This window comes from Pan paniscus, chromosome 5 (genome assembly GCF_029289425.2).
Source record: "Pan paniscus chromosome 5, NHGRI_mPanPan1-v2.0_pri, whole genome shotgun sequence".
NCBI lineage: Eukaryota > Metazoa > Chordata > Mammalia > Primates > Hominidae > Pan > Pan paniscus.
Window position 1 is genome coordinate 58076799 of NC_073254.2, and position 23121 is coordinate 58099919.

Here is a 23121-nt window from a genome sequence, read left to right on the forward strand (position 1 = left end):
CTAAGATTTTTCTTGTAGAAAAAAGTATGTTTTTCCCTGTAGTTGTTAAACCTCTCTCTTGGAATTACTTTCCTGGATGTATTATTACCTGGTGGGCACTAAACTTGTTTTGTGCGGATTGGGGTAACTCGAGATGTTTAAAGGGAATAATTGCAATCAGTGAAGGTTTGTGCAGTTTTGATAATTGGCCAAGTGCTATGTATAAGGTTTCAAAGTAGTGTAATCCTTATCCAAAAGCATGGCTTGGGCAGAAAGTCTTCTTCATTTTCCATCTTTATAAAGCTCTTGGCCGGGCGCGGTGGCTCACGCCTGTAATCCCAGCACTTTGGGAGGCGGAGGCGGGCGGATCACCTGAGGTCAGGAGTTCGAGACCAGCCTCACCAACATAGTGAAACCCCGTCTCTACTAAAAATACAAAAATTATGTTTGCATTTTTAGTATTTTTATACAGGCGTGGCGGCGCGCGCCTGTAATCCCAGCTACTCGGGAGGCTGAGGTGGGAGAATCGCTTGAACCCGGGAGGCGGAGGTTCAGTGAGCCGAGATCGCGCCTTTGCACTCCAGCCTGGGCGACAGAGCGAAACTCCGTCTCAAAAATAAATAAATAAAGCTCTTGCTTTCTCCAGTAAATACATAAACGGAAAACCTCAACAGCTTTATTATCTGTTAAAGTCTGCATGTCTGTTTTTGTGATTGTGTGCTTAGTAAATTGTGTGCTGAACATAAATCACTGCTTCCTATTCTTGCTCCACTTCTGGTATTTGGATCTAATATGGTGCTTAGCCTGTGTTTTTTTGTGTTACAATACTATTTGTTGGCTCAGTCTGTTCCAGTACTACTGAAAAGCCACTTCAAAGTAGAGAGATTTCTGGCATGTTATAGTTTTAACTTGTAAATGTTTAAAGTATCACATTCTGCCTGTTTTAGGCGTGGTCGATTGGAATTTATAAGGAATTAATGCTTTGACTGCTCTGATTTTAATTGTTTTTCTTTCCACTCACCTTCCTGCTTTGCAGTTGTAAGACAAGTTTTTTTTTTTCAAGGTGAATGTTAGTTTTTGAAAAACTTTTTTTAGAATACAGTTGGGTGCTCACTCAACTGTATAACCTGTGTTTCTCGTATTTAAATCATGGATTGCTGGTGTTTCGATTGTCTTATTTAGGTCTTGGCTCCCAAACTGCTGCATATTGGAATTACCTGGAGAGCTTTTAAAAATCCCCGGCCTGGCGCGGTGGCACACGCCTGTAATCCCAGCACTTTGGGAGGCCGAGGCGGGCGGATCACGAGGTCAGGAGATCGAGACCATCCTGGCTAACACGGTGAAACCCCGTCTCTACTAAAAATACAAAAAATTAGCCGGGCGGGATGGCACGCGCCTGTAGTCCCAGCTAATGGGGATGAGGCAGAGGAATCACTTGAAACCGGGAGATGGAGGTTGCAGTGAGCTGAGATCTCACCACTGCACTCCAGCCTGGGTGACAGACGGAGACTCTGTCTAGAAAAAAAAAAAATCCCCATGCTAGGCCGAGCGCGGTGGCTCACGCCTGTAATCCCAGCACTTTGAGAGGCCGAGGTGGGTGGATCACCTAAGGTCAGGAGTTAGAGACTAGCCTGGCCAACATGGTGAAACCCAGTCTCTACTCGAAATACAAAAATTAGCCGGGCGTGGTGGTGTGCGCCTGTAACCCCAGCTACTCAGGAGGCTGAGGCAGGAGAATCGCTTGAACCCGGGAGGCGTAGGTTGCAGTGAGCCGAGACTGTGCCATTGCACTCCAGCCTGCGCAACGAGAACGAAACTCTAACTCAAAAACAACAACAACAACAACAAAAAACTCATGCCCAGGTCATACCCATACCAATTAAGTTAGTATATATAGTTGTGGAAGTCAAATATCAGTAGTATTTAAAGCAGCCTGGCGGGGGGACAAGAGCGAGACTTTGTCTCAAAAAAAAAAAACAGTGTCATGGTCATGAAAAACAAGGAACAACCGAGGAAATGCCACAGATTGGGGTACAGTAAAGTATGTAGTTAATAATATGCCAATGTTCATTTTTAAATTTTGATAATTGTGTTAAGTAAGATGTTAACATCAGGAAACTGGGAGTAGGAGAACTCTACCATTTTTGCAATTTTCTGTAAGTCTAAAAGTATTTTAGAGTAAAAGGTTGACATTTTTCATGAATGCTATGATGTTATATATTATTTTCTCCTTCTCTTTTCTCTGAATTTATACTTGAGATTTGTCTGTCAACTGATTCCGTATTGGTTCTCTTCCCCTGGTGATGTGCATTTTAATTTCCATTTCTCCATGACTAATGATGGTGAGCCTATTTTTATGTGCCAATTGGCTATGTTTGTATTTTGTGGTTAGTTCTTTTAAGGATAAGTATTTTTAAAGCTTTTAATACCTATTGCCTTCATAAAATTGTACTAATTTATTCTTATGCCAGCAGTACAGGTTGAGTATCTGTGATATTGTGATATATGTATGTTAGTTTTTGTCCACGGTTCCTAGCTCATAACTCCCCTAGCTTTCGTTATAATGTTGGAGCTCTTGAAGCAAGCCTCAGAAAACAGAATCTCTCTCTGGCCTTCTGCCCTCCTTTCACCTGCCCAAAGCAGGACTCTAATCTTCCCCTGCCTTTCTGATTATGGGTCATAAGACTTTCATTTCAGAAGAGTTCCTACCCCATACCCTGGAGAAAGGAATGCTACCCAGAGAGGCCAGGAAGAATCTGGACAGGCCTTGCTGGGTTTCCCCAGTCTATTAGTATTAGATCATATCTTTTTTGTCCAGTCGCATTTCTACACGGATGTCAGTCATGGCTATCCAATGAAGTCTCCATAAAAGGCCCAAGAGGAGAGGGTTCGAAGAGCTGCTGGATAGGAGCAAAAGGAAGTTCCTGGAGAGTGGTGTTCCCAGGGAGGGCATGCCTTGCCATGTGTATCTCTTCATCTGTATATCCTTTATAATAAACTAGTAAATTTGATTACCTGAGTTCTGTGAGCCACTCTGGCAAATTAACTGAACCCAAAGAGGGGCCCATGAGATTCCCAATTTATATCCAGTCAGTTAGAAGCACAGGTAAAACAACCTGTGGCTTGTGATTGGCATCAGAAGTAGGGGGCAGTCTTGTGGGACTGAGCCATCAACCTGTGAGATCTGACGCTTTCTCCAGGTAGATAATGTCAGACTCGAATTGGAGGATACCCACTTGGTGTCTGCTGCAGAATTGATTGCTTGTTTGTTGGTGGGGAGAAATCCTCACACATTTGGTCACAGAAGTCTACCTTATTGATTGTTGTTGAGTGAAAGAATCTTAAAAACTGTTTTTTCCACTCAGGGTATCCCTAATCTGAAATTTGAAATCTTCCAAAATCCAAAAAATTTTTTGCACCAACACAGCATTCAAAGGAAATGTTCATTAGAGCATTGTAGGTTTAGGATTTTTGGATTACGGATGCTTAACTGGTGATTATAATGCAAATATTGCAAAATTTGAAAAAAATGCAAAATCTCAAGCACTTTGGATCCCAGCCATTTCAGATAAGGGATACTCAACCTGTATATTTAAATGCCTATTTCATTCTTGTTAGTTTCCATGCTCCCATGCTCATGGTAACTGATCAGTGAAAGAATGGAATTACAGTTTTCCCTAGCATTTTGGATTAGGTGTTTTTCTAACTGTCCATAAAATGTCGTGTTACAGAAAAATGGCTACTGGACAGGATCGAGTGGTTGCTCTCGTGGACATGGACTGTTTTTTTGTTCAAGTGGAGCAGCGGCAAAATCCTCATTTGAGGAATAAACCTTGTGCAGTTGTACAGTACAAATCATGGAAGGGTGGTGGGTATGTATCATTGTTATTGTCACAACTATTCAATGGTAACACAGTGGCACTGTGGCAGGTCCTTTGTTGTTGTGGTGGTGGTGGTGGTGGTGGTGACAGGGCCTTTCTCTGTTGTCCCATCCAGAGTGCAGTGGCACCATCAGCTCACAGCAGCTTTGACCTGGGCTCAAGTGATCATCCCTCTTCAGTCTCCCAAATAGTTAGAACTACAGGAGCGCCCCACCATGCCAAGCTGATTTTATTTTTTGGGGGGTGGGTAGAGATGGGGATTGGTTGGGGGGGCAGGGCTCACTATATTGCCCAAGCAGGTCTTGAACTCCCGGCCTCAAGCAGTCCTTCTGCCTTGGCCTCCCAAAGTACAGGAATTGCCAGCATGAGCCGCTGTGCCTGGCCCTATTTTTGAGATTTCTGAACTGCTTTGTTTTGGATTGAATGATGGCATCTGTGGTCAAAAAGTTTCTAATATGTTTATAGATTACTTGTGTTAAATGTTACTTGTTTTTGCTTGTGATCATATAATATGTTTTCTGTTTCCTTTTTTTTCTAACCTTAGAATAATTGCAGTGAGTTATGAAGCTCGTGCATTTGGAGTCACTAGAAGTATGTGGGCAGATGATGCTAAGAAGTTATGTCCAGATCTTCTACTGGCACAAGTTCGTGAGTCCCGTGGGAAAGCTAACCTCACCAAGTAAGAAAAAAACATTATTTAAGGAGACATAAAGGAGTCGAAAATAATACTCCATGAGGCTAGGGACTGGTGTTTTGAATTTGTTCCATGTAAATAACACCTGAAAAAATTCTTCTTGGTTAGCCATCTTGTCTCTGTGAAATGAAAAACAGATTTTAATATTGTGTTTTGGGGACAGTTCAAAACCATTATACCATGTAAGAGTTGCTGCCTTTGATATCTATTCAGTTCCTTAATTGTTCAAAATTGGTTGTTAAATTCAGACTTAATACCAATTCCCATGTTCTCCATCCAAAAATCTAAAGTATTTGAAAAACTGACTGTGAAACTGAGAATTTTTCCAGGAAAGGCTGAGTCAAACTGACATTGTAGTACAATATCAGGAATTAGTTGCTATAATTGAACAATATCAAGGGAGATTTCTCTGTTTTTAGATTAAGCTATCTCTCCGCAAATATTAGAAGTTTCACCTTGGAATGGGGGATATGAATCAGCATAGCTAAGTCAGAGGTAGGCACAAACCCCAGCCTTTAATCCTAACAGCTAATATGTATTAAACATATTATCACATGCCAGGCACAGTGTTAAGCTCTCTATAGGCAATATCTCTATTAAGTCTGACATTGTTATAAGGTAGGTACTAATATTACTCCCCCTTCGGAGATAATGAATCAAGTTCAGAGAAATTAAATAATTTAAGTTAGGCTAGGGGTGGTGGCTCATGCCTGTAATCCTAGCATTTAGGGAGGCTGAGGCGGGCTGATCACTTGAGTCCAGGAGACCAGCCTGGGCAACATAGGGGCCAGCCTGGGCAACATGGGGAAACCCCATCTCTAACAGAAAATACAAAAATTAGCCAGGCATGGTGGCACACACTTGCAGTCCCGGCTACTCGGGAAGCTTGAGTTGAGAGGATTGCTTGAGCCTGGGAGGCAGAGGTTGCAGTGGGCCCAGATCACACCACTGCACTCCGGTCTGGGTGACAGAGTGAGACCCTGTCTCAAGAAAGAGAAAAGTTCAGACAGCTAAGTGAAAGACTGAGGATTCACATCTGTTTTTTAAGATTCTAGTATCTATGTTCTCAAGGTACACTATACTATGTGTTGTGGTATAGGAATCATGCTTTGACTTAGGACCTGACATACTTCTGAATTCTAATTCTAATTCTATGAATTAGAAGTCTAAAGGTAGAGTGGCATACAGACCCACATTGGAATTATTGCTAGAAAAGAAGATAGACTTGACTGAAGATTAAGTTTTCCAAATACTCTTAAAAATACCTTGCAGTGTTTTGCTCAAGAGGCTGTGAGGAAGCACTGAAATAGAGTATTGTTTTAGAAAAACTCAAACTATGGTTTTCCTCTCCTCTCACACCACAAGAACAATCAACACAGAAGACATCTGTGACCAAAGGTGTGGAAGTATTTCCCCACACACCAATCAGCAGACACCAGCTGCATGTCCTCCCAGTCAATTCCAACACTGTCTACCTGGAGATGGCATCAGATTCCACATGTTGAGGGCTCAATACCACAAGAACACCCCCTCCTTCCTTTCCATCACAAGTCCAGGCCTTTAGAACGTCTGAACAGCTGGCTTTAAGTTGGGGTTCCTGCAACCCCCTCTTCGGATTTGATTAATTTGCTGAAGCGACTCACAGAACTCAGGAGAACACTTACTTATGTTTATTATAAGGGATATTACGAAGGATACAGATAGGTTGGGCATGGTGGCTCACGCCTGTAATCCTAGCACTTTGGGAGGCTGAGACAGGAGGATTGCTTGAGCTCAGAAGTTTGAGACCAGCCTGGGCAACATAGTAAGACCTCGTCTCTACCAAAATTAAAACAAAAACAAAAACAAAAAAATTTAGCTAGACATGGTGTTGTGCAGCTCTAGTTCCAGCTACTCAGGAAGCTGAGGTGGGAGGGTCGCTTGAGCCCAGGAGATTGTGGTTGCAGAGAGTCATGATCAAACCACTGCGTGCAGCCTGGGCAACAGTGAGATCCTGTCAAAAAGAAGATGAAGATGAGGAGATATATAGAGCAAGGCATGTGAGAAGGGGTGCGGAGCTTTCATGCCCTCCCTGGGTGAGCCACCCTCCAGGAATCTCTACTATTACAGCTATTTGGAACCTCTCCGGACCCTGTCCTCTTGGGTTTTTAGGGAGGCTCCATTATGTACTCATGACTCATTGAACCATTGGCTGTGGGTAATCAACTTGACCTGCAGTATCTCTCTTCCTCTCCCCTCCCCAGAAGTTGAGGGGGTGGGGCCAAAAGTCCCAACCCTCTAATTATGCCGTGGTCTTTTTGGTGACCTGCCCTATCCTGAAGCTATTAGTTAACATTAGCATACAAAAAGACAAAACTTGGGTGATTCCAAGGATTTTTGGAGTTGTATGCCAGGAAAGTGGGATGAAGACCGAATATATATTTCACAATATTATAAGTATCCTTTTCTGGCTGTGTGTGTGAGTATATTGCTCTTTCTTTTCTTTTTTTTTTTTTTTTTTTTTTTTTTTGTGGGTAGGGGATGGAGTTTCACTCTTGTTGCCCAGGCTAGGGAGCAATGGTGCAATCTCGGCTCACCACAACCTCCACCTCTTGGATTCAAGTGATTCTCCTGCCTCAGCCTCCCGAGTAGCTGGGATTACAGTCATGTGCCACCGTGCTGGCTAATTTTATATTTTTAGTAGAAATGGGGTTTCTCCATGTTGGTCAGGCTGGTCTCGAACTCCTGACCTCAGGTGATCCACCCACCTCTGCCTCCCAAAGTGCTGGGATTACAGGTGTGAACTGCTGCGCCCGATCTTGCTCTTCATTTTCTTTGAGGCCTATCCTCTTCCTAGTTCAAATAATGATTTAAAAAAAAAAAAAGTCAAGTATTTCTCTAATTCTCTAATTTGAGAGTGTTTTAGAACAATAATTATATTAGTTTTTATGGGTGTCATGGTGAAGAGGTACCGATGTTTTCATTTTTATGGTAAATATAAAGTCAATAGGAACAAAGAACTGGACACTACAAAGCAGGTCCAAACCAAAGGAAAGCAAATATCTGTATATTGGCCGGATGTGGTGGCTCACGCCGGTAATCCCAGCAGTTGGGGAGGCCGAGGTGGGTGGATCACCTGAGGTCAGGAATTCGAGATCAGCCTGGCCAACATGGTGAAACCCTGTCTCTACTAAAAATACAAAAAAATTCACCAGGCGTGGTGGCAGGCGCCTGTAATCCCAGCTACTTGGGAGGCTGAGGCAGGAGAATCGCTTGAACCCGGGAGGTGGAGGTTGCAGTGAGGCGAGATGCCACTATTGCACTCCAGCCTGGGAGACAAGAGCGAGACTTCATCTCGAAAAACAAGAAAAAAAAGAAAATATCTGTATATTGTCATAGAAAACTAGGTATAGAGCCAGAAGAGCTGCTTATTAAAGTTTGAATAGAAGACATACGATGAGATTGGTATGTATACCCTGAGGAAGGTTGTCTGCCTGCCCAGACACATCACCACATTCTAGTTGCTTATCTTCAACTTGATCATTTGAATATTAGTATATCCGTAAATGGTTGGTTAAGGCATGTGTGTGTATGTGGTGATGACCAGTTCACATGTTAACCAAACTCACCGTTGACTGAAGTATAAAATCCATATGCCAGTTTGTTAATTTATGGTGAGAAATACTATCCTGGGGAAGACCATATACTCTGGTTCACTGATCAGTGCAGTGTTGCATGTAAATTACCCTTTTTTTGAAGACAAAATTAGAAGCAGAAGATTTCTTGGTGGATATATGAAAATAAAAGGAATAGGTGATCATAGTAATACACAAATTTGAGGCATTTCTTTATTTTTTAGAGAGTTCCTTGTCATATAGACGTGTTCATAGTCTGAATGCTTTCTGCCTTGGTAGTTCTGGCATTGTGCTAAAAATGTTTGCCTCCGTGATTCTTCCTTTTCCATGCTTCTATTATTGACCATCTGCCTGCCGATTGACCCTTTCAGTTACTATTGTCTAGTCTCTGTTAAGCCACATGTCTCTTGATTACGTGTATTATTGTTCATTATGGCAGGATGGGAGTGGAGCAGACAATCTCAAGGTTGCCTCTGTTTATTGCCTGCATGAATGATCCTTATACTTCTTAGGTACCGGGAAGCCAGTGTTGAAGTGATGGAGATAATGTCTCGTTTTGCTGTGATTGAACGTGCCAGCATTGATGAGGCTTACGTAGATCTGACCAGTGCTGTACAAGAGAGACTACAAAAGCTACAAGGTCAGCCTATCTCGGCAGACTTGTTGCCAAGCACTTACATTGAAGGGTTGCCCCAAGGCCCTACAACGGCAGAAGAGACTGTTCAGAAAGGTACTTCCATAGCATCATACTGCTTCTGCTTCCTGCCTTTGGAACCTGCTTTGCTTGGTCATGCTGATTCTCCTTGGAATAATTGAAAGGAAACTTAAACTACAGCCTGAATGAATCACAAGGACTCACATGGAAGGATATACAAATTTTCTTATCTTTCCAGGTATATGGCTGTTGAGAAGCTGTGAAATCTGTATGAAAGTACATTTCTCTTTAGATATAACTAGGGCAGGTTAGTGTTATCAATAGAAGGCAGAGACCTGGCGCGGTGGTTCACGCTTCTAATCCCAGCACTTTGGGAGGCCGAGGTGGGTGGATCATGAGGTCAGGAGTTCAAGACCAACCTGGCCAGCATGGTGAAACCCCATCTCTACTAAAAATACAAAAATTAGCTGGGCATGGTGGCGCGTGCCTGTAATCCCAGCTACTTGGGAGGCTGAGGCAGGAGATTTGCTTGAACCAGGACCCAGGAGGTGGAGATTGAGGTGAGCCGAGATCTCGCCACTGCACTCCAGCCTGGGCTACAGAGGGAGACTCTGTCTCAAAAAACAAAAAAATCAATAGAAGGCTGACTGAGCACTTTGTCATTGGTAGCTTAATTTATATTATTATAACTTAGTGTCTTGGTTTCTTCATATATAAGAAGGGTGAGCTTTTTAAAGGGGGACCTCAGGTATAGGGAGTTGAGTGATTCAAAATTTCTAATCACTTCTTAGCACATTATTACATATGGGCTGCACAAGGCCCCTCTCATTGTATTTTGCTACTTTTACCCTTTATAGTGATTTTCCCACTCCCTCTGTACCGCACCTACCCTCTTGTACCCACTGATACATTTGATATATCTTAGATGTCTGTCTTTCCTTCCTTCCTTCCTTCTTTCCTTCCTTCCTCCCTTCCTTTCTTTTCTTTCTTTCCCTTTCTTTCTTTCTTTCCTTTTCATTTCATTTCATTTCTTTATTTCTTTATTTTGAGATGGAGCGTCACTCTGTCGCCCTGGCTGGAGTGCAGTGGCATGATCTCAGCTCACTGCAACCTCCGCCTCCAGGGTTCAAGCAGTTCTCCTGCCCCAGCCTCCCAAGTAGCTGGGATTACAGGCATGTATCCACCACACGCTGCTAATTTTTGTATTTTTAGTAGAGATGGGGTTTCACCATGTTGGCCAGGCAGGTCTCGAACTCCTGACCTCAAATGATCCACCTGCCTTGGCCTCCCAAAGTGCTGGCATTACAGGTGTAAGCCACTGTACCTGGCCTATATCTTTATAAGTTACTCAGTATTGCTTTGTCTATGTGCTTTTTAATTACAAGATGATTTTGTGCTATTATAGATCTCATTCTTTTTCTTTTTTTTTTTTTTTTGAGACGGAGTCTCACTCTTTGCCCAGGCCGGACTGCAGTGGCGCTATCTCGGCTCACTGCAAGCTCCGCCTCCCGGGTTCACACCATTCTCCTGCCTCAGCCTCCTGAGTAGCTGGGATTACAGGCGCCCACCACCGTGCCCGGCTAATTTTTTTGTATTTTTAGTAGAGACAGGGTTTCACCGTGTTAGCCAAGATGGTCTCGATCTCCTGACCTTGTGATCCGCCCGCCTCGGCCTCCCAAAGTGCTGGGATTACAGGCGTGAGCCACCGTGCCCAGCCTTCATTCTTTTTCTTAATTTTCCTTCAGTAATGACCTTAGAGATGTGTCCATGTGGCTGTATTTATTTGTAATTGATGGCTTCGATGGCTGTTACTTGCAGCGTAATCCATGATATGGATCCACCATGGTTACAGACCATTTTCCCCTAGTGACAAATTCATTGGTTGCTTCTAATGTCCTGCTCTAACAGTTTACATTCCCCCTAGCAGTACATAAAAGTTCCTGTTTCCCCCATATTCTCAACAACAACTGGTATCATCTAATGTTTAAAAATATTTGCCAATATAATGTTTGTTTGTTTTGCTTTAATTTACATTTCTCTGATCACTAATTGAGATTGAAGATCTCTTCATACACTTGTAAGCCAGCTGAGTTTCTGCTTCTGTGATTTACTTATTTATAATCTTTGCCCATTTTTCCATGGAAAAATGGTAAAATTATTTATTTTTTGATTTGCAAGAGTTCCTTGTATATCCTATCCTAATTATTAGTTCCTTGTCTTTTTTTTTTTTTTTTGAGATGGAAGTCTCACTATGTTGCCCAGGCTGGAGTGCAGTGGCTATCAGTCGCTATTCACAGGTGTGTAATTATGGCTCACTGCAGCCTTGAACTCCTGGGCTCAAACAATCCTCCCACCTCAGCCTCCAGAGTAGCTAGAACTACAAGTATGTGCCATCATGCCTGGCTAATTTTTAAATTTTTTGTAGAGACAGGGTCTCACTATGTTGCCCAGGCTTTTATATATTTTTTTCATTTTCTACTGATTATTGATGTGTTGGGAAATGATAAATGGGTTTTTTAAATAAATTCATTTTTATTTACTTTATCTAAAAAAAATTATGATATAATCTGTATGAAGTGTTTTAATAACATGTACTTGAAGGTTAATTTTTTTTTCTTAGATTTGAATAGAATTAGGACAATAAAAACTTGCTTTTGTGGCTGGGCGCGGTGGCTCACACCTGTAATCCAAGCACTTTGGGAGGCCGAGGCGGGTAGATCATGAGGTCAGGAGTTCAAGACCAGCCTGGCCAAGATGGTGAAACTTCGTCTTTACCGAAAATACAAAAAAACTAGCTGGGCGTGGTGGCATGTGCCTGTAATCCCAGCTATTCTGGAGGCTGAAGCAGAAAATTCCTTAAACCCGGAAGGAGGAGGTTGCAGTGAGCTGAGATCGTACCACTGCACTCCAGCCTCGGCAACAGAGCAAGACTCCATCTTAAAAAAAAAAAAAAAAAACTTGCTTTTGTGATAACGTTAGATTATGATAGTCCTAGATTCCAGGTCTAAGAATTTGCATAAGAATGAGGGGGTTTTTTTTGTTTTGGTTTTTGTTTTTCTTTGAGACAGAGCCACTCTGTCACCCAGGCTGGAGTGCAGTGGCGCAATCTCGGCTCATTGTAACCTCTGCCAGAATGAGGTCTTTTTTTTAATTGAATATTATGAAAGTGGAATTCAGTTGTATCCCCCCAGAGCAAATAATTCTGCATGTTTCATGTTTTGGCTGGGTGTGGTGGCTCACACCTGTAATCCCAGCACTTTGGGAGGCCAAGGCGGGTGAATCACCTGAGGTCAGGAGTTCAAGATCAGTCTGGCCAACATGGCAAAACCCCATCTCTACTAAAAATACAAAAATTAGCCGGGCGCAGTGGCAGGTGCCTGTAATCCCAGCTACTTGGGAGGCTGAGACAGGAGAATCACTTGAGTCCAGGAGGCGGAGGATGCAGTGAGCCGAGATCGCGCCACTGTACTCCAGCCTGGGTGGCGACAGAGCAAGACTCTGTCTCAAACAAAAAAAGAAAAAAAAAAAAGATGTAACATGTAAACTTTGCTTTTGCTGCTGAACAATTGCATAAAATGCCTTTAATGTGTTGTGCAGAAGGGTAGTAGTAAAACTGCCCAGGGAAGCTTGTGACTTAAGGAATTATTTTATTTTCTGATCCTGATAATGCAAAGTATGTCAAGCTAGAGGCTGCAGATCCTTTAGTTCTTTGGACAAAATATAATGGACAATAAAGATGTGCCACTTATAGAGGAAGCAAAATCATGGTACATAAGCTTTTGATATTTGATATTTTATTATTCTGGGACCAGAGTCAGAAATGTAATTATCATAATAAGAAAGGTGTTCTTTGGTCTTACCTTTCTGTACCACATCTTATTACATAACTTTCTTTTTTTTTAGTTTCCATATGCAACACTGATTTTTTTGGTGTCACCCAGGCTGGAATGCAGTTGTGAGATCTTGGCACACTGCAGCCTCCGCCTCCAGGGTTCAAGTGATCCTCATGCCTCAACCTCCTGAGTAGCTGGGATTATAGGCATATGCCACCATGCTGGCTAAGTTTTGTATTTTTAGTAGAGATAGGGTTTCGCCATGTTGGTCAGGCTGGTCTCAAACTCCTGGCATCAAGTTGTCCATCTGCCTTGGCCTCCCAAAGTGCTGGGATTACAGGCATGAGCCACCGCACCCAGCCTGATTTTTTTTTTTTTTAATATTTGGAATTGGTTTTATAATGCCTTGAATTTGTGGCTCTTTAAAGTTTATTTGAGAATTACATACTCTTAAAAATTTGTTGAAAGCTATAGACCCTTGCTTGCCTCCGAAAAATTTGTATCTATACATAAGACAATTTTGCATGCAGTTTTCAGGAGATTCACAAACCCTCTGAAATCCACATACCTCAGAATTAGAACTAGTCTTACACATTAAGACTAGTTCTAGTTTTTGCTGCAGAGCATTGTTGAAGCATTCTATTATCTCTGGCTGAAGATGGTATATACCTTCCTTGGTAGTTGAATGTTAACTCAGATGGACGTGTTCCTCTTTCTTCTACACTTACTTTTCTTACCTATGTACATTTTTTTATTAAAAATGCCCATGTTTATAGAGAGGTCTATTTCTGTATGTCTTGTGTCTGTTGCATTAGTGTGTCCAACTTAAATATTAAGCTCCCAGATGCAGTGCCAGCATCTTATTATATGTAATGTTCAGAAGAGTGCAATGTCTAGGAAATATTTCATATCATATTCCTGAGTCTTTGATGTGTGCAACCACAAAAACCTGATAACAGAAATTAGCTGATCTAAGTGGATATAACCTTCCAGAAATCATTTTTCATGGATACAATATATTTCAAATCTAAGAAAAGAGGCGAGGTATTTGTAATACCTTGATACTGAGCTTTCCATCAACTTTTCCATCTTGCCTCCTATAAGAGCTAGCAATCGTGCTCAGCCTTCCTGCATTTGCAGCTTTGTATCTTCTTTTTTTTTTTTTTTTTTCAGAGAGGGAGTCTCTTTCTCGCTCTCTCTCCCAGGCTGGAGTGCAGTGGCGCAATCTCGGCTCACTGCAATCTCCACCTCCTGGGTTCACGCCATTCTCCTGCCTCAGCCTCCCGAGTAGCTGGGACTACTGTTGCCCGCCACCACGCCCGGCTAATTTTTTTGTATTTTTTTTAGTAGAGACGGGGTTTCACCGTGTTAGCCAGCATGGTCTCGATCTCCTGACCTCGTGATCTGCCCGCCTTGGTCTCCCAAAGTGCTGGGATTACAGGCGTCAGCCACCACGCCCGGCCTTGTATTTTCTAAAATAGTTATTTGTGTGTAAAGTTTAAGTAGTAAGATTTACTTAAAGTACTTCTCAGAAATTGTCAAGGTGAAACTTTCCCATCATTGCCATTTTGTAACTGGTTTGTTAGCTAAGGACCTTTTCTTTTCCCTTTGTTTTCTCTTAATTCATTTCTTTATTATTTTAAAACACAGAGACATGGTCTCACTATGTTGCCCAGGCTGGTCTTGATGAGTTCCTGGCCTCAAGCAATTTTCCCACTTCAGCGTCCCAAAGTGCCAGGATTATAGGCGTGAGCCACCGCACCTGGCCTTACAAAACAGTTTTATAATGATTATTTTTGAGATGGGGTCTCACTGTGTTGCCCATGTTACCCGTGAACTCATGCTCAAGTGATCCTCCCACTTGAGCCTTCCAAGTAGCTGGAACTATCGGCATGTGCCACTGTGTCTGGCTTTATCTTATAATGATCATATAATAATTATTAAAGATTATAAAATTCAATGGAAAGATTATACTATCCTCATGTATCAGAAGACTAAATCTTACTAGTGCTCAATTCTCCCCAAATTGACGTACAGATTCATTGCAATCCCTTCCAAAATCCCACAGAAATTGACAAACTGATTCTAAAATTTGTATGGAAATGCAAAGAATGTGGAGTAGCCAAACAACTTTGAAAAAGAACTAAGTTGGAAGACATACTACCTGATTTCAAGATTTAACTATAAATTTGTAACTAGGGAAGTTTGGTATTGGTGTGAGAAAATACGTAGATCAATGGTATAGAATAGAAAGTATACAAGTAGATCCCCACTTTTCAGGCTGGGGTGTGTGTGGTGGCAATTCATTTCCACAAAGGTGCCAAGATAATTCAACAAGAAAAACTCTTGGCTGGGCACAGTGGCTCACGCCTGTAATCCTAGCACTTTGAGAGGCCAGGGCGAGCGAATCATGACGTCATGAGATTGAGACCATCCTGGCCAACATGGTGAGACCCTGTCTCTACTAAAAATACAAAAATTAGCTGGGTGTGGTGGCGCATGCCTATAATCCTAGCTTTTCGGGAGGGTAAGGCAGGAGAATTACTTGAACCCAGGAGGCAGAGGTTGCAGTGAGCTGAGATTGCGCCACTGTACTCCAGCCTAGCAACAGAGTGAGACTCTGTCTCAAAAAAAAAAAAAAAAAAAAGAAAGAAAGAAAAGTTTTTTCTCAGCTTTCATGGGCATTTAACACCAGAACTACCTGAAGTATTTCCTGTAGTCCATTTCATGGTATTGAAGAAAAACCAAAATTTTATAGATTTTTCTTATCAACTAGAGAAAAGATAAAAAGCATTGTAGGGAAATAAGGGAATTCCACTTATCTTCTGTGGTCCTGTTCAGTTAATACAGATAAAGGATTAAATTTAAAAATCTACATTGCCACAGGATTGCAACATTACCCAGTCTGGGAAAGCAATGATGAAAAAAATCTAAAGCAGAGAAAATTTAGCTCTAACTGTTTAAAAAGGTCCAGAAAGTCATACAATTACAGTAAATTATTCATATTTTTGTTTCCCAAAGCTAATATATACTAGTATAAATTGTTTTAAATGATGGATGTTTTAATAGTATTTATTGTTCTTAATATGTGCAAGCCTTGGTATTTCAGGAAAACAGATAATTTAAAAAAAAGAAAAAAAAATGCGCAAGCCACTGTGCTGAGGAACTTTATTTTTAAAAACTACCTTTTGGCCGGGCACAGTGGCTCACGCCTGTAATCCCAGCACTTTGGGAGCCCTTGAGGTCAGGAGTTCAAGACCAGCCTGGCCAACATGGTGAAACCCCATCTCTACTAAAAATACAAAAATTATCTGGGCCTGGAGGTTCACAGCTGTAGTCCCAGCTACTCCGGAGGCTGAGGCAGGATAATTGCTTGAACCTGGGAGGTGGAGGTTGCAGTGAGCTGCACTCTAGCCTGGGCAACAGAGCAACTCCGTCTCAAAAAAAAAAAATAATAATAAACTATCTTTTAATCCTCATAACAGCTATATGAAGTGCAGTTTGTAGACAAGGAAATTGAAGCTTAGAGAATTATGTAACTTGTCCAAAGTCACATGGTCAGTAGGTTATGAAGCCAATATTTGAACCCTGCTTGACTGCAGAATGTTCTTTTAACAATTATGCTCTACTTCTTATGGCCATACATGGTGGCTTACGCCTGTAATCCCATCACTTTGTGAGGCCAAGGCTGGGGGCTGGGGAGGTGGGGGGCATATGGGGGGGGATTGCTTGAGTCCAGGAGTTTGAGACCATCCTTGGTGACATGGTGAAACCCCGTCTCTACAAAAAATACAAATTAGCTGGGCGTGGTGGCATCTGCCTGTAGTCCTAGCTACTTGGGAGGCCAAGGTAGGAGGATCGCTTGAGCTTAGGAGGCAGAGATTGCCCTGCCAAAAGACAGGTTTTTTTTTTTAGTTTTTTTTTCTTTTTTGAGGTGGAGTGTCGCTCAGCTCACTGCAACCTCCGCCTCCCGGGTTCAAGTGATTCTCCTGTCTCAGCCTCCTGAGTAGATGGGATTACAGGTGTGCACCACCACGCCTGGCTAATTTTTGTATTTGTATTTTTAGTAGAGATGGGGTTTCACCATGGTGGTCAGGCTGGTCTCAAACTCCTGACCTTGTGATCTGCCTGCCTTGGCCTCCCAAAGTGCTGAGATTACAGACGTGAACCACCACACATGGCCCAAAAGATAGTTTTTAAAAATAAAGTTCCTCGGCCGGGCGCAGTGGCTCATGCCTATAATCCCAGCACTTTGGGAGGCCAAGGCAGGCGGATCACAAGGTCAGAAGATCAAGACTATCCTGGCTAACATGGTGAAACCCCATCCCTACTAAAAAAAATACAAAAAAATTAGCCGGGCGTGGTTGCAGGCAACTGTAGTCCCAGCTACTCGGGAGGCTGAGGCAGGAGAATGACGTGGACTCGGGAGGCTGAGGCAGGAGAATGGCGTGGACCCAGGAGGTGAAGCTTGTGGTGAGCCGAGATCGCTCCACTGCACTCCAGCCTGGGCAACAGAGCGAGATTCTATCTCAAAAATAAATAATTAAATAAATAAAATAAAGTTCCTCAGCACAATGGCTTGCATGTATTTTTCTTTTTTTTTTAATTACCTATTTTCCTGAAACACCAAGGCTTGCACATATTAAGAACAATGAATACTATTAAAACATCCATCATTTAAAATAATGTATACTAGTATATATTAGTGAGCCAAGATCATGCCACTGCACTCCAACCTGGATGACGGAGTGTGACTCTGTCTCAAAAAATAAAGCAATTATGTCTACTTCATATTACAGATAAAAGGTAAAGAACTTTAATGTGGTACTAGAAAGCTAGCTAGAATAGTTGAAGGAGAGGACTTCATAATAGATAAACTTGCCATAAGCCCTGAAGTATAGATGTGTTTAAGCAAAGGAAAGAAGAACAGAGTTAAGGAGTAAGAGCTTGCCGGGCGCGGTGGCTCAGGCCTGTAATCCCAGCACTTTGGGAGGCCAAAGTGGGCAGATCACAAGGTCAGGAGATCGAGACCATTCTGGCTGACACGGTGAAACCCCATCTCTACTAAAAATACAAAAAATTAGCCGGGCGTGGTGGCAGGCGCCTGTAGTCCCAGCTACTCGGGAGGCTGGGGCAGGAGAATGGTGTGAACCCGGCAGGCAGAGCTTGCAGTGAGGCGAGATCATGCCACTGCACTCCAGCCTGGGTGACAGAGTGAGACTTCGTCTCAAAAAAAAAAAAGAAAAAACCTGAATAAAATAGGGTGGTGGGTTGCAGTGGATATGTGAAATATTTTAAAGTAGGTTTTGTTGACTAAATGGCTGCATAATGAGGAATGAAAGAGAAAATAAGCCAATATTAATGTGGATTTTAAGCCCTTAATAGAAATAGGGAGTTGGTTGGAAAGAACATTTGAGAAGGAAGACAAAGTTTGATTTTAGTTATGTTTAGTTGGAAACCATAATTAAAAATTCAAGAAAAGTTCTTCTGTAGGGAGTCAGGAAAAGTTCTTCTGTAGGGAGGTAGAGCTAAGGGATTAGAGTGTACATTTGGGGATAAAGATTTGTATGTACTCAGAGTAAGATATTTTCAAGGTCCTAAGTCCCAAGCAACATCTAACTTAAAACAGCTTATCAAGGGAATAAATCTAGTGCCTCGGAGTGGATTTTAAGTTACTCAGCTGGAATCCACCTCTAAAAACATGTAAATGTTAAAGCTTATATTGAAGCTTGAGTTAATTCTGAATATTTTCTAATTGAAAAAAATATTCTTGGAGAAGATGTTTAAGTGATTAAATATAGTAGGAGAAAGAAAATTCAAGAGAACTGGGGAGATAAATGTGTTTACATTTTTTTTTTTATTTTTATTATTTTTGAGATGAAGTCTTGCTCTGTCGCCCAGGCTGGAGTGCAGTGGCGCAATCTCGGCTCACTGCAACCTCCGCCTCCTGGGTTCAAGCGAATCTCCTGCCTCAGCCTCCCGAGTAGCTGTGGTTACAGGCCTGCACCACCATGCCCAGCTAGTTTTGTATTTTTAGTAGAGACGGAGTTTTGCCATGTTGGACAGGCTGGTCTTGAATTCCTGACCTCAGGTGATCCACCCGCCTTGCTCTCCCACAGTGCTGGGATTACAGGCGTGAGCCACCGTGCCTGGCCAAAAATGTGTTTTAAAATCATTGCTCATGAAAGATGATATTAATACAAAATATTTGTTGTACATTAGCACTATAAAATTCAGCCTATGCTGAAGCTAAGCTGCGGGAACACTCTGAAGGAGAAATTGAGCTCTCTTATAATTGGTCTTCTAAGCTGGCTGCCATTTTTTTGTGAAAACATATGTCTAAATACCTGTAAGCTAAGCATTTCTACATTAGATAGCACAATTAAATAAATAATTTTATAAATGTCTAAATGTGAGTTCTTAATTCATTTCAGAGGGGATGCGAAAACAAGGCTTATTTCAATGGCTCGATTCTCTTCAGATTGATAACCTCACCTCTCCAGACCTGCAGCTCACCGTGGGAGCAGTGATTGTGGAGGAAATGAGAGCAGCCATAGAGAGGGAGACTGGTTTTCAGTGTTCAGCTGGAATTTCACACAATAAGGTGAAGGCTAATAGTAGATTTCAAAGAGAAACATTGATATCCTTAGTCAAATACAGTAGGGACAGTGGGACATTGAAATTATTACACATAGGCCGGGTGCAGTTTCGCACGCCTATGTGGGTGGATCGCGTGAGCCCAGGAGTTGAAGAGCAGCCTGGGAAACATGTTGAAACACAGTCTCTACAAAAAATTAGCCAGGCGTGGTGGTGTGCACCTACAGTCCCAGCTACTCAGGAGGCTGAGGTGGGAGGATCAGCTGAGTCCAGGAGGTTGAAGCTGCGGTGAGCCGAAATCATACTACTGTACTTCAGCTTGGGCAACAGTGAGACTGTCACCAAAAAAAAAAAAAAAAAAAAAAAAAAAAAAAAGTTACACATGTACTTTGAATGGATTTCTGTTTAAAATTCATGTTGAGGCCCAAATCAAAGCATAAGTAATTCTTTAACATGGAAATGGACATTAAATATGTACTTTCCTAAGAAGCAAGGTGAAGGCCGGGCATGGGGGCTCACGCCTGTAGTCCCAGCACTTTCGGAGGCTGAGGCAGGTGGATCACCTGAGGTCAGGAGTTCGAGACCAGCCTGACCAATATGGTAAAACACCATCTCTACTAAAAATACAAAAAAAAAAAAATTAGCCAGACGTGATGGCGTGCACCTGCAATCCCAGCTACCCGGGAGGCTGAGGCAGGAGAATTGCTTTAACCTGGGAGGTGGAGGTTCCAGTGAGCCAAGTTGTGCCACTGCACGCCAGCCTGGGCGACAGAGCAAAGACTCCGTCTCAAAAAAAAAAAAAAGAAAAAAGAAAAACCATACACTATAAGAACAATTTATATAGCATTTACATTGTACGTTATAGGTGTTATAAGAAATTAGAGATGATTTAAAGTATACAGAAGGATATACAAAGGTTATATGCAAATACTGCACCATTTTATATTATGGGACTTGATCATTTTATATACAGGACTTGGGGTTTTGGTATCCACTGGAGGTCTTAGAACCAATCCCCTGCAGATATTGAGAGATGACAGTATTTCCTTAATGACTGAACTGTTTGTTGGAAAAAGGAGGCTAGTCTTTGCACTTACATACATTAATGTATTTCTTTTATTTTCACTTGCTGAATTTTTTTTTTTTTTTTTTTTTGAGATGGAGTCTCGCCCTGTTGCCCAGGCTGGAGTTCAGTGGCCCAATCTCAGCTCACTGCAGCCTCCGCCTCCCGGGTTCAGGTGATTCTCCTGCCTCAGCCTCCCGAGTAGCTGGGATTACAGGTGCACACCACCATGCCTGGCTAATTTTTGTATTTTTACTGGAGACAGGGTTTCACCATATTGGCCAGGCTGGTCTGGAACTCCTGACCTCAAGTGATTCACCCACCTCGGCCTCCCAAAGTGCTGGGATTACAGGCATGAGCCACCGCGCCCGGCCACGTGCTGAATATTTTTGTATTATCTTGTTATGTGGAATTGCCTGGGTATTTTATGCTTTTGCCTATTCCCTGTTTTCTTATGAGAGCAATAAAAGGAATAATACAATTTTATTAATTTAGACCACTATTTTAATTTAGGGTACACAGACAATTCTCAACAATCCAGGAGCAGAATAACTGGTTTTCTGATTAATTATGAATAAAGTGTAGCAAGAGCCCAGGACTTTCATCCCCTTCTGACCAAAGCTCAGTAATTGGGCAGTGGCTGATTATCCCTGGTTGATACCTTCTCCGCCTCCCTTCAATACAAGGAAAGTTGCCAAACTACCCATCTGAATTTTTTTGGTGTTTTTTTTTTTTCCTAGTTGGATGAAGGGAAAGGAAACAATAACTTCAATGTAATTTAAACCAGACTAAATGTTGCCTAGTAGAAGTTCTTAACAAATCTCTCTAATGAATTTAATAATTTTATATTTTAAAACATACAAATATAATTTTTAAATTATATTAAAAAATTAAAAATTATATTTTTATAATTTGCAAAATGATACCATTGAAGTGCTTTTACTCTTAGAAAAGATTTCTCTTGGCCGAGTGTGGTGGCTCACACCTGTAATCCCAGCACTTTGGGATCCCGAGGCTGGTGGATCACCTGAGGTTGGGAGTTCAAGACCAGCCTGACCAATATGGAGAAACTCCATCTCTACTAAAAATACAAAATTAGCTGGGCATGGTGGCTCATGCCTGTAATCCCAGCTACTCAGGAGGCTGAGGCAGGAGAATTACTTGAACCCAGGAGGTGGAGGTTGCAGTGAACTGAGATCATGCCATTGTACTCCAGGCTGGGCAACAAGAGTGAAACTCTGTCTCAAAAAAAAAAAAGAAAAAGAGTTCTCTTGGGAGGCTGAGGCGGGTCGACAGATCTCAAGGCCATCCTGGCCAACATGGTGAAACCCCGTATCTACCAAAAATACAAAAATTAGCTGGACATGGTGGCGCACACCTGTAGTCCCAGCTACTTGGAAGGCTGAGGCAGGAGAATTGTGTGAACTCGGTGCGGGGGCGGTTGCAGTGAGCCAAGATCACGCCACTGCCCTCCAGCCTGGTGACAGAGCAAGACTCTGTCTCAAAAAAAAAAAAAAAGAGTTCTCAAGGATTTAAGCTTTTTCATTTTTAAGTGCTATTTATAAGAAGGTGTTTGTTATTGGAGGGTGGTTTTGAGCCCAATCTCTATAACAGATACTATATTACGATAATTTGTGTTAAATTGGGGACTCAAAATGGACCAACTATTAATCAAGAAATGTAAATGGGATAGGGTAAAACAAGTATGTTTCAGCATTTTTATATAGACATACTGAGAAATGCATCTTGCTCGAGTTTCTCCTGCAGTTTCTACTTTTCAAACCTCTTGAAGTAGGAATAGATGGGAAGGAAAAAATGACTAGAGGAAAACAGAATGGGAGAGATGTGGGAAGAACAGTGAGGATAATGATATTGCGTCATGTTTCCCACTGGGGATGTTGTGGGATACCAAGTTTTAGAGATGTCTTGAGTTTCTGGTTTTATTTTTGGTTTTAATGTAGAAACCATTAGTTACAGCTATTAAGCTCTGTGTGTGTGTATGTTATGTGTATGTTTATATTCACCAACTTTGATGGGTTGACAGTAATGAGGTTTTTATACTTTGCATGCTTCCAGGTCCTGGCAAAACTGGCCTGTGGACTAAACAAGCCCAACCGCCAAACCCTGGTTTCACATGGGTCAGTCCCACAGCTCTTCAGCCAAATGCCCATTCGCAAAATGTAAGTATTCAGGCAGCACGTTAAATTTCACTTCTATCCATGTGTAGAAACTCTCTGGTTGTAGTTTCTTGTGTTACTAATTAAGGACTGGAGCCAGGGGAAATACATACCAGGCAGTTAGAAGGAAAACAACACAGAACATTTTGAAACACACGCTGAGACTTTTATTTTTATTTATTTATTTATTTTTTGAGACAGAGTTTCACTCTTGTTGCCTACGCTAGAGTGCAATGGCACGGTGTCAGCTCCCTGCAACCTCCACCTCCCAGGTTCAAGCAATTCTCCTGTCTCAGGCTCCTGAGTAGCTGGAATTACAGGCGCCCACCACCATGCCTGGCTAATTTTTGTAATTTTAGTAGAGACAGGGTTTCACCATGTTGGCCAGGCAAATCTCAAACTCTTGACCTCAGGTGATTTGCCCTCCTCAGCCTCCCAAAGTGTTGGGATTACAGGCGTGAGCCACTGCGTCCAGCCACGCTGAGACTTTTATTGAACCTTCAATTCTGGGTTATCTGTGGCAGATACTTAATCCTGAATTTAAAAAAAATGAGCCAGGTGTGGTGGCTCACACCTATAGTCCCAGCACTTTTGGTAGGCCAGGGTGGGTGGATCGCTTGAGCCCAGG

General features: G+C 42.1%; 1 protein-coding gene across 3 annotated transcripts in view; it reads left to right on the plus strand.

Moving 5' to 3' along the window:
• The window catches only part of POLH (DNA polymerase eta), a 42466-nt gene that overhangs the window by 566 nt on the left and 18779 nt on the right, over positions 1-23121 (plus strand). For 2 of the 3 annotated variants that reach the window (XM_034962157.3, XM_063604910.1), the window contains exons 2-6: positions 3711-3851; positions 4405-4539; positions 8681-8898; positions 19091-19260; positions 22393-22496. In XM_034962157.3, coding sequence (XP_034818048.1) covers positions 3715-3851; positions 4405-4539; positions 8681-8898; positions 19091-19260; positions 22393-22496 — 764 coding nt within the window. In that variant the 5' untranslated portion in view covers positions 3711-3714. Of the gene's footprint in view, positions 1-3710; positions 3852-4404; positions 4540-8680; positions 8899-19090; positions 19261-22392; positions 22497-23121 lie in introns of those variants that run through there. The other variant, XM_034962159.3, reaches the window with a different exon arrangement.